This window comes from Martes martes, assembly GCF_963455335.1.
Source record: "Martes martes genome assembly, chromosome: 12".
Classification (NCBI taxonomy): domain Eukaryota; kingdom Metazoa; phylum Chordata; class Mammalia; order Carnivora; family Mustelidae; genus Martes; species Martes martes.
The window spans coordinates 35,781,146-35,793,691 of NC_137900.1; the positions used below are offsets into that span (position 1 = coordinate 35,781,146).

The 12,546-nt window shown below is 39.4% G+C and overlaps 1 protein-coding gene across 3 annotated transcripts in view; it reads left to right on the forward strand.

The window, feature by feature from the left end:
* The window catches only part of KDM4C (lysine demethylase 4C), a 447,232-nt gene that overhangs the window by 403,576 nt on the left and 31,110 nt on the right, over positions 1–12,546 (forward strand). For 2 of the 3 annotated variants that reach the window (XM_080819441.1, XM_080819440.1), the window contains exons 19-20: positions 834–884; positions 3,195–3,365. In XM_080819441.1, the coding sequence (XP_080675567.1) occupies positions 834–884; positions 3,195–3,365 (222 nt within the window). The remainder of the gene's footprint in view (positions 1–833; positions 885–3,194; positions 3,366–12,546) is intronic. The other variant, XM_080819442.1, reaches the window with a different exon arrangement.

Sequence of the window (12,546 nt, forward strand, 5' to 3'; positions counted from 1 at the left end):
TTTCTCTATCAATCAGTATCGGGTTTCTCTTTCCCTGACTGACCACTTCCACTTTCCAGACCCTGTGAATTTCACCATAAACCTTCTTTATTCCCCCACCCACCCACATACATGCCTATCCACCCCAAGAAAGAGTAACATCTTCCTACGACTCCCCTTGTTTTCCTTTCTCTTTTCTGGGCCATGAATTAGAATCAGTCCTCTCCCATTTTGAAAATATATCTGTGCCCATTCTTACAGTTTGTTCATTCATTTAAAAAAATTATTTATTCTTTCTTTCATTCGTTCATTTGTTGTTCATCCAGCAGCAGTAGTGTTATACATTCTGTCGTGGGTACTGTAGGAAAAAAAAAAAAGGCATGTAGGCCTGGTGCTGATGCATGGATTTTACCCTGCTGTAGGAGGAATAGTCAATGAAACTGTAATTTGGGCAGGGCTTTACGGGAGTTGCAAACACAGGCTTTGGGAGCCTTGGGGGTAGGGGAGGAGGCCTCCTTATGCCTTCTTTCCTAAGGACCATAGCTTTGTGGCCACGTTTGACAAGACTTAGAATCAGAAGTAGATGAAGTAAAGAGCAAGCAAGATGGTTTGGGGCTGGATTCAGCCTTGTTATGTGAAATCAGGGTGCTGCAGTCATACATGCCAATTACTGAGGGACAGCAGAAAAGAGTGGCTTATTAACCTGGGGCTAGAGTCCTAGGTTTGTTCTCCACTTACAAAAATGAAACCAGTTAACAGTTGCTAAGAACCAGTTGCCCATGAGTCTAGGTAGTTGATGTACTTTATCCTGTTTTTATAGCAAACCTTTAATGTAAGTATTATCCCTTCTACAGATGAACAAACTGAGGCTGATAAAGGTTCAAGATCACAAGATCACGCAGCTAGTAAGTAGCAGAGCTTAGAATTCAAATCCAAACCATTGTTTCCTTACAGGGTTAATTCCAATTTTAATAAAATATGCACAAAGAAACTAATACCATAGTGAAATACAGTACTTGCAGTCCTGAGCATGAGTGTTTTTAAGTCAGTTTCACAGAGAGGAACAACATCTGCAGAAAGTGCTGCCATTGCCACTTAGGGCCACTATGTATGGTCACACGGGTTGTAAATTTTGCCTCCTACGGTTAGCTGTAAATGGTACAGTCTTAAGGAACAGTCATGGGCTCAATTTTGGAGTTATATCACTATAGACTGTGCTTTTATTCATATTTCATTATTACATTTGAGTTATTTTCTTACTTTGAAAGGTTAGATATATTTGAAGGGGTTGGGTGAAGAAATGAAATAGGAAACTAGGTAATTATTTCAGCACATATAACATACTGTGGCCTAACTATTAATGATTTCTACTTCATGGGTACCTGGATGGCTTAGTTGGAAGAGTATACCACTCTTGATCTTGGGGTCATGAGTTCAAGCCCCATGTTGGGGGTAGAAATTACTAAAACAAACAAACAGAAAACTTAAAACAAAAAGAAAACTTACAAACAAAACAAATGATTTCTACTTCAGACATAGTGCACTTACTTACTGTTGTCTTTTATCGAGATGTTTATACACCTAACTGACTATAACTATTAGATGTTATACACCTAATTATTCCCCAACCAACCCAGCAGTCACTGGGGAATGATTTTGTTTTGTTAGGCATGTGAGAAACTAGATGTCAGAGCTCACTCTACAACTAGGAGACTGTAGGAACATGCTTGTTGGGAGGGAGTTGCCCCTCCATCCAAATCATGAGCATTTGTCCTTAGTTTCTTACTCCAAGGTTTCATCTCCCGCCTGACCCAGTATAATAATCTCCCCACTCACCTTCTTCACCTATAGCCATATAAACCTGGATCACTTTTCTTCTATATTTAAACCTCTCAGTGCCTTCCTTGGGCCCATAGGATAATGTCCTGACTCCTTAGGATGGCAAAGGAACTGCCCTTCTCCCTTCCCCACCCCACCCCCATAGTCTGACCCCAGTCCATTTCTACAGGCTTCTACCTTGTCTTCTCCTCTTCCACATAAGAGCAGGACGTGGGGAGAGTAGGAGACTCCTGCTTGATGCCAAGTGCCAGCTAGTATATGTGGAGGGAGTGCCAGAGCAGCAGAACGCAGCGTATCGCCACCATCACAGTAAAGATTGGATCAGGCACAGCTCATCAATGGATACTAAACCTAAGCAGATGTATATAGGAACGGGATATTTGCATGGTATTAAAGTTTCTCCCACATATTGCTTCTTAGTTGTAAGGGAAAAAACAGTGATTGTAATGTGGAGAGATTGGACTACAGTTTGTTTAGGATCAAAATTAAGATCACCATTGAGAGCAGAGAGACAGACATGTGCCTCCAGAAGTGATATCCTGAGAAGAATATGACATTATCTTTGTAGTGTTCTGGCCAGGAATGTAGAACTTGAATCTAATCATGAGGAAACATCAGGCAAATGCTCCATTAAAAAAGGAGGGAGAGGGAGTATTGTATTCTTCAGAAGTAGCACTCATGATCACAAAGACAAAGAATGGCTGTGGAAATGTTCCAGATTAGAAGGGGCTAAAGAGAAGCAGAAGCAAGGTGCAGTACCTGACTTGATCAGGACCTTGCACTTGAGAGCAGGGGTAGGGTGGGGCAGTTGGAGAAACCATGAAGATCATTATTGGCTCAGTTGACAAAATTAGAACATACATTGTTGATTAAAGTATTGTATCCATGTTAGATTTAATGAAGTTAGTAACTATACTGTGGTTATGTAAAGGGAAATCCTTATTTTTAGAAAATACACAACTGACGTATTTAGGAGTAAAAGCCCATGATATATGTAGCTTATTCTTAAATTGTCCTGGGTGGACTATATATATATATATATGTATATACACACAATTTTTAATATATAAATATACATGTATATAAAATAGAGACAGAATATGCAAAAAAGAAATGGCAAAATGTTAAAAATATTGATAGATAACAGATGAATCTGGGTAAAGGGTCAATAGTATGTAGGTATCTTTGTGTACTACTCATATACTTGTAACCTTTAGGTTTGAAATTATTCCCCAATAAAAAGTTTAAAAATTAAAAATATAGATCATGAGCACGTGAATTTTTTTTCCTAAATAAATATATATTCTATTTTCTGTCCCTACCTTTTATCTTTCTCCTGTTTCTTTTCTCTCCTTTTTCTGTGCCCCTTCTTTTAGAAGTCCAAGGCTGGCGAGAAGGGTATCTCTGTGGGGCAGACGGTCATCACAAAGCATCGGAACACCCGCTATTATAGTTGCAGGGTGATTGCTGTGACATCGCAGACCTTCTATGAGGTCGTGTTTGACGATGGCTCCTTCAGCAGAGACACATTCCCTGAGGATATAGTGGTGAGTAAATTCCTGAGGTCCCTGCTCCCCAGTTCATTTTTTTTTCTTTTCTTTTTTTTCTTATTAACATAAGTTAACTTATTAACTGTTTAACTTATTAACATTTGCCCCAGAGGTCTGTGAATCATCAGGCTTACACATTTCACAGCACTCACCATAGCACATACCCTCCCCAATGTCCATACCCAGTTCATTTTTGTATAACTAAACCAGCCCTACCTTTCAGCTGTCCTGCTTTTGGCTTTTGGAGTAACTCATTTCACTTAATATTTGATCCAGGTGTGCTTTTTGGCACTGCAAAGAAGTATTATTTTCTACGAGGTTCTCAGTGTTCTTCATAGGGGTCATATGAACTTAGACTCATCTTCCCAAATTCTTTTAATTAAATGAGAAGTGTATGTGTCCAGGAAACATAAAATGCAAATTCACCTATTCTTTTCTGTTACAGAGCATGAGCATATTTGTATTCTTTTATTACCTCCTTTTCCTTATGCTTAACTGGAAAATAAGGCTTTTATTAATCTGACCCAAGAGTGACATCTGTAATTCAACAGAAACCTCTGTGCATGTTTCATTTGGGAATAACAAAAGTCACACAGGAAAGAGACCGTGACTTTTACTGATCTTCTTAACTGGTCTGGTCTATATAGGAGGAGTAGGTGTGTGCGTATTCATGTCTGTCTGTCTACTTCTTCTGTCCCCTCCATTAACACCTTGGGACTTTGAGAAACTAGTGAACGTGTCTCACAGGCTTGCTTTTTAATAGGATGTTTCACAAGAAGAACACTTTTCACAGAAGGTTTTTTGAAACCAAGGTCAAATCGCATACCTGAGACCAGGGTTAGTCTAGTGGTCATCTTGTTTTCTCTTTTGTAGTTAAGAGAAAAGTCATTTGGAGAGAGCCAGGCCTCAAAAATGTTGTTGTAACCTCTGCTTTATCTTGGGTCTGTTGATGCTTTGCTTTTGTTTATACTTGGAAGGACATTTCTTAATGACTCTTTAATAATTATGTGTTATGTGCAATTGATAATTAAATGTAACTGTAGGAGGGGCACCTGGGTGGGTCAGTGCATTAAGCCTCTGCCTTCGGCTCAGGTCATGATCCCAGGGTCCTGGGATCGAGCCCCGCATCGGGCTCTCTGCTCAGCGGGGAGCCTGCTTTCTCCTCTCTCTCTGCCTGCCTCTCTGCCTACTTGTAGTCTCTGTCTGTCAAATAAAAAATTAAATAAATCTTTAAAAAAAAAAAAAAGTAACTGTAGGAGATTGCTCATAAATTGAATTTTGTTCTCCTGGAGCAAAAGTAACATTGATTCAGTCAGCTTTGTTATGCTTTCTTTTCTATGCCATTAAGAGGCACAAGAATGTAAACAAAGTGACCTTATTTGAAAGATTTTTAAAGCAAATGAATTTAGACAAATAAAGAAATCCGAGGATTTGATTATACAGCCAAAGGGTGAATTGTGTTTCATTGCAGAAGTCTACCTGGAGCTTCACTTTACTGCATTGCCATTGCCATTCATAATCAGCAGTCTAGGTGACACGCTCTCCTGGTTAGAATTAGTTCTTTACTTTTTTTTTTAAGATTTTATTTATTTATTTGACACAGATGGCGGAGAGAGAGAGAGAGAGCATAAGCAAGCCGAGTGGCAGGCAGAGGGAGAGGCAGAAGTAGGCTCCCCACAGAGGAGGGGGAGCCCAATGTGGGACTTGATCCCAGGACCCTGGGATCATGACCTGAGCTGAAGGCAGATGCTTAACCAACTGGGCCACCCAGGACCCAGGCGCCCTAGAATTAGTGTCTTGAAGCACAGTTACTGAGAGCCTGCTGTGTGCTACCACTAGGTGCTGGGAAAGATAATGAGAACGTTCGTGTGATTCCTGCTCAGTCTCAGGGGAGGCAGGCTGGTAAATGAGTACTTTCTATACCATGTGAGAAATGCAATAAATGAACCAAAATCAACTTACCACCTGCTGGGTCCAGAAGAATGGACTCCACAAGATTAGTCAGACTGACAAGGACATGTACCATGGACCAGTACTTCATCAAGAATCTGTTGTGCTTGAACTTGATTTCATCCTCACAACCCCACATGCTAGTCACTACTATTTTTTACATTTTGCTGCTGAGGAAACTGAGGCATTAGGAGGTAAATAACTTCTCCAAGGTCACACATAGCTAATCAGTGTCAGGAAGAGTATTCAGACCCAGAGTCTGGCTCCAGAGCCTCTGTTCTTAACCCCGGGAAGAAAGGAGGAGGAGGGATGTGCAAGGGTGAGAAAAGCAGAGAAGGATGCAAAAGACCAGGCCTTGGCTTTCAGCCCTCTGAAACCTCTAATGCAGGTCCATGCTCACTTAAGAACTGGCCTTCTTTTGTGCAGGCTGTGACCACTGAGCTGGCAGAGTTGAGGAGTCTTTGCTGGGCGTTGTGGGGTGGGATGGGAGACTTCTGAGCAAATAGTGAGGTCTTTATCCAAGGTAGTGTTTTAATGAATCCTAAATTCCCTTTCACTTCACAAGTCTCCACCATACCCAGCTGGTTTTAAGTTTCCTAAAATGTCTTTAGCTTGTATATTGGAAAAGAATGTTTGTGATCCTGGAATTTTTTTGAAATTCTAAAAATCTCTCCTTTGACACCTTCTGTTTCCTCTCTCTGTGAACCCCATACAAAGATGATTTTAAGTATGTGTGGGTGTTCTGAGAAGAACACAGGTCCTAAAATTCATAGAATTGTTCAGGAGCACCTTGGCTTTTAAGTCAGTAAGAATGAAGAAGCAAAATTCTTTATAGCTTGATTAGCTATTAAGTGGCATATTAGATAAGGATTTGAGGTTTAGCAGCAGGTTGTGTGTGTGTGTATTTGTGTGTGTGGTCACAACTCGAGCCTTGGAGGGAGGGGCGGCAGATGCATGTGCCTGAATTTGTGTGAAAGATAATTTCTGCAGGGAAAAATAAATTATAATAATCTGTGAGCAGGTCTTCTCTCTTTCATCTGATTTTGTCTCCCTTAATACTCTGCCATACCCCTTCTGATCACTTGCATTTTTGGTTCCTTATTCCAGGCCTCTTACAGAAGTAGGAATATTTCAATCATGTTTTATTTCCAAATATCACATACTTTTATTTTTTTAATTTTTTAAAAAGATTTTATTTATTTATTTGACAGAGAGAGAGATCACAAGTAGGTGGTGAGACCAGCAGAGGGAGAAGGAGAAGCAGACTCCCTGCTGAGCAGAGAGCCAGATGCTGGGCTCAATCCCAGGACCCCGAGATCATGACCTGAGCTGAAGGCAGACCCATAAGCATAACCAACTGAGCCACTCAGGCACCCCAAATATCACATACTTTCTACTAGTATCACCATTTGATGGCTGCTGTGGCCTATTCATCTTTGTTATCTTGGCAAGGAATGAGATATCCCCAGCTTTACTACTTTGGTGGCTCTATAGGGAAGAGTTTTTTCCATTACAGCGTTGTATCAATCAGGGTTCTTCAGAGAAACAGAACAAATAGGAGTTGTGTGTTTGTATTTAATACAATAAATATGTTAAAACTATATATATACATCTTAAGAAGCTATATATATAAAGACTGTGTGTGTGTATATATGTTATATATATGAAATTTTTAAAAAATTTTATTTAAATTCAATTCAGTTAACATAGTATATTATTAATTTCAGGGGTAGAATTTAGTGATTCATCAGTTGTATATAACACCCATTGCTCATTACATCAGGTGGCCTCCTTAATGCCCCATCCCCACCCAACCCCTCCTACAACCCTGTTTGTTCCCTACGGTTAAGAGCCTCTTATGGTTTGCCTCCCTGTCTGTTTTTATCTTATTTTATTTTTCCTTCCTTTCCCCTGTGTTCATCTGTTTCTTAAATTGAACATATTGATGATACGGGACATTTTTAATAAAGAAATGTCTTACGTGATTATGAAGGCTGGGAGATCCGAAGACCTGGAGTTGGCAAGCTTGAGACCAAGGAGGGCCAATGGTTTAGTTTCAAGTCCAAGTCCAAAAGCCTAAAACCCAGGAGAGCTGATGGTGTAGTCTTAGTCTGGGAGCCTGCAGGCGTGAGATCCATGAAGAGCGGATGTTTCATTTCAAGTGTGAGGCCAGGAAGAGCCAAGTTCCAGCTCCAAGCCAGTCAGAGAGGGGGGATTCCCCTTACTTGAGGGGAGGTCAGTCTTTTGTTCTGTTCAGCCTTTAATTGATTGGATGAGGCCCACCCAAACAGGGAGGGTAGGGAGGGTAGTCTGCTTTACTCAGTCTATCAATTCAAATATTAAACTGATCCCAAAATACCTTTAGAAACTCACCCAGAATAATGTTTGACCAAAGACTCTTTTCTTCACCTTGTCACATGAGAAGCTCTGATTCTATGGCAGAGTGTAGTTTCCTTTTCCATAAAGCAGCCACATTGTTTTGGTTAGCTTATAGCACACTATGGATCCATTCCATTAGCCATATACTTTGCGTCATCATCTAGCTTTCCCTAGATTTTATAAGGCAAACTTTTAAAATTTAAAAGATCATCAAGGATTGGTTGGGTTCTGTGTTTCTTACTGAAATTGATGAAAGCTGCACGATTAAATGCCTTTGTAGTGTAGTATGTCAACTAGACTGGTTTGAGATGGGGAATTTGATGTTGTGTTTTAAGATATAATGTAGTGTACAATTAAGTATATTATAAATCTATTCACATATAAATTATACTTATTCCTGTATATCATATAATGTAAATATACTCACAGCACCATTTTTCAGGCCCTTAGTTGCTGCAATCATCCCACTTCCACTTTTTTTTAAAGTATTTTATTTATTTATTTGACAGACAGAGATCACAAGTAGGCAGAGAGGCAGGCAGAGAGAGAGAGAGGGAGAAGCAGGCTCCCTGCTGAGCAGAGAGCCCAATGTGGGGCTCGATCCCAGGACCCTGGGATCATGACCTGAGCGGAAGACAGAGGCTTAACCCACTGAGCCACCCAGGCGCCCCCCACTTCCACTTTTGATATCCATCTACACCAGAACTGTCCTCTGGGAGATGGGGATCCTGCCTAGCACCCTAATGGGGAGTTTAATCATCGGATGAGAAAAAAATGTCATCAGGTTTGTTGCTATCTCTACATCTTGCTGATGGTGGCAGAACAATAATTTGGTGGAAATACTAAATACATTCCAAATTCCTTAGAGAAGTTTTGTTTTCATTCACTAATATACCTCTGGCATCTGACACTGAACTAGAAAATGATTTTTTCTTCTGTTTTTCTGTAACTCTAATCCACACAATATGCTTATCAGGTGTGAATGCTTCTGGGAAGGCTCTTTCAGCAAATGCAGTATGATATCAGTGTTACTGACTAGTGGAACGCTAGCTTCTCTAAGTTGTGGGTATTTGCTACCTAGAACAGCTGTAAGGATACAGCACAATTTCAGTTTTTTGACTTTGAAAATCAAATTGAGAAAAATCAAGTTCAATCATCCCAATCTATATATTTATGTATGACATAAATAGAGTCCCTTATGCAGCCTGGGGCTTTAGTGAATAAAGTTGCAGTCCCTTAGTTGTAGATTCTTGATTACAGATTGTTTTATAAACACAGCAGAAGCGAAACCTCTAATGCAGGCTGGCCTATCCATGTTTGAAAATAAACTTACCAGGCATCAAAATGCCAGTGTTAGGATTACATAACTAGAGAGTATTTGGAGAGAGAAACATTCTTTGGACTACCATGAAAAATTTCTTTCCATACCTAGGTACATTATTTCTTTGATAGCTAGAAAATGTTGAAAATTTTTTCTCTCAACAATACACCTGCAGAATGTGTGTATCAGCCCAGTTAAACTCAGTATGCAATCTGTAGCTGTCAAGGGAAGTAATAAAAGATGTATTGCTACATGCCTCCATCTGTCAGTCTGTGAAATTGCGACACACTTCCTGATGAATTTTTTTATCTCCTATTTTGCTGGGAATGAAAGTTGCCCATCTGAGAGAAGGCAATGAGCACAGTGATTCCAGGGCCTCCTTTTAGCTGCTGCTAAAACTTGGGATCTTCTAGCATGCCCATGTGGACACAAGAATGATGGCTGCTTCATTTCATCTGAACTTAGAGCTCACTTCAAGGGAGGAGAATGGTGTGGTGAGATCTGGATAGCTCTAGGACGGATGCATAACATTCACCTCTGGATGTGAGAAGAAAAACAGGACCATTTAGAAATTTGACAACAAGGGTCCATCACTGAAATTTCCATGAAGACTTGCTACATTTTTCAGCCTCTGTTGAAATGTAAAATAAGCACAGGAACTATATTCTTCAGGATTCTCAGGATGAATTCTCATGGCCTTTAGTTTCTGTGGGAGGTACCATATAAAAGTTCTTAGAGCTAATTATTTTTTTCTCAGTAATAGGCAAATTGCTTCAACTTTCAAACCTCAATGTTTTTCCCCCACTAAAAAGGGAATAATAATTTCTACCGCTAGGATTATTGAAAGGGCTGAATGAGCTAAATACCTGACACAGAGCTGGTACAAAATCAAATTTTTAGGATATTAACTTCAGTCTGTAGAACTTTTTTTTCCCCTTTATCCTCCCCATCTAGTTTATGCTGCCCTTTTCTGGTCTTGATGAAGTTTGGTTGGAAAGTATGTTAGTAGGAATAAAATTCTATTCCTACTTGTTAGTTAAATGGATTCCCATACATGTAATATTTCAGAATCAGCTTACCATTTCCACTGCTGTAAAGCAGTCCTAGCATCTTCAGACTTTATAATAAAGAACCTAATTCTCTACATTTATGCTTGTATTTTTCTGGGTGTTTCAAGTGTTATTTCAGTGGCTTTTTATAACAAAACCTGTTCCAAAGTAAGTTCATGCTCATTTCACAGATAGGATACTTGCCAGGTGACAAAAAACAAAGGCTTAAAAAGCTTTGTTCAAGCTTCTCAAGCTATGTGGTAACACAGCTAGGTCCAGAATGCAGGTTGGCCCTCTGTATTCCATTCTTATTGCCTCCATTCTTACTGCCTTCCATTCTTATTGCTTCCTAGAAAGGTACCCTCCAGGGTACCTTTCTAGGAAGTCTGCTCGCTGCCAATTGGCATAGCTCTGGTAGAGTACCTTGTACTTCCTTTGATGGACATAGTGTGGGAGCTGCTCAGTAGTCAGCATTCTACAAGGCCCCACTCAGCAAAAGTAAGTGTAGGGGTGACTCTGAATGTTCCAGAGGCAAAAGAAAATATTTGAGGGAGTTGAATAAACTTCTTAGTTGTTCCCAGAAACATTCTATGCCATGAGATCCTGGGAAGCTGCTTCAAATTCTTATTGGCCCCTAGATCTTGAGGTTCTCTGGATTTTCAAGTAAGGTGGAAATCTCACCCCATCCCAGACCATCTAGGTTATGTTTGCTCCAGATTGATGCACCTTACCTTCCTCTTCCTTTGACAGTCTTAGTTCTTCTAGAAATGATGGAAGTTTGCCAGAGATATCTCTGAGAACTTTGGTTGGTTTAGGATTCCTGCAGGTATGGCCTATATGGGATTTAACTGCTCAGGAGTGGTGCCCTTGGTTCTCTTTCTGGACTGTGGAGCTGAGAGTCTGTGAGGGGTAGGCTTTGCCAAATTCCCATTAACTTTTACTCTTTTGGGAAGCCTTTTATCATGTAAAAGAATATCTGTTATTACTTTTAATTTTATTTAATGTTTTTAAATTTTTGTATTATGTTATGTTAGTCACTATATAGTACATCATTAGTTTTTGATGTGGTGTTCCATGATTCATTGTTTGTGTATAATACCCAATGCTCCATGCAATATGTGCCCTCCTTAATACCTATCACCGGACTAACCCATTCCCCCACCCTCCCTCCCCTCTAAAATCCTCAGTTTGTTTCCCAGATTTTAAGCAATTCAATTTAAAGTTTACTTTTCAAAGGCTTCAAATTCAACTGACAGATTTATTCATAAATTTAATAATTTTTGCATAAAAATAAGTGCAAAAGATTATTCCCTTATAGTGTTTATATATTACATAAATTTGACAGGTCAAATCCTAACCTTTTTAAATTTAAGTAACCAAATTTCCTTGGAAATCTTAACATGATTATAGATTCAATATATATGCTTCTTACAGTTGTTGTAATTTTTTTTAAGTATTTAATGTCCATAACTAGTTAATCAGGCATTAGCTTAGTAGTTCATATTCTTCTGAATATTTCAAACACCTTCAAGAAACAACACATAAAGAGGTTCAATGTTTATGAAATACACTACTGCACCTTTATAAACATGATTTGTAATGGAGAAATTGTATTTCATTAATTGATAGGTAAATAAATAGAATCTACCCAACTGAGGGTGAATATTACTATATTGGCTAGGAGTTTATTTAGAAGAAATAATCAAAGAACTTCAAGACCATTCAGAGTAATAGAGTGTGGTTGTGCCTTTGAAGACTAAATGCACAGTTTTTGGGCAGGGGCTCGTAACTGAGGTCAGCTTTCATCTGTCGATCAGCTCTCTAAACGGTGTGCCCTTCACTGAGGCCCTAACTGCTCTTATAGGTTTCATGAACAGTCTCACGTTAGTGGGGGTACTTATTACCAGACCCTGCGATTTTATTCACTTGTGTGTAATTCTTATATGGCTTTTTGCATGAAAGCCTAGGCATGTGAATGGAATGTTGAAGCCCTTGTTTAAGTTGGACTCCCTTTCGCTTTTATAAATTGTATGTATCTCACTGACTACAATTCTGCAGCCATCATATTGACAGTTTCCATTTAGCACTGGTGATCCTCTGAAGAAAAAAGTTTGTCATCACCCTGATATCTCATGTAGGAGATTAACTAGTTGCCTGAAGGCACAATGTCAGTTACATTTTTCTTCAAATATATACTTTCCTCACTTGACAGTGTTTCTCTCATTTCTCTTTTGGTAATTATCTCAAGGTGATTGGTTTGGGAACTTACTCCCAGGAGACAGGTTCTTGGTATTTCGTTCCCATCCTTTTTTTTCCAAGGGGGCTCAAGGTATGTAACATCTCATCTTCAGTCTAACAAAATCAAAATAACTACCTTGAACTTGAGGGCAATGTTATTAATCCAGGACTTCACCATCTCTTCTTGGCATAGAGCTTAAGCCCAAGAGTGGCAGGTACCATGAACCAAATCTACCCTACG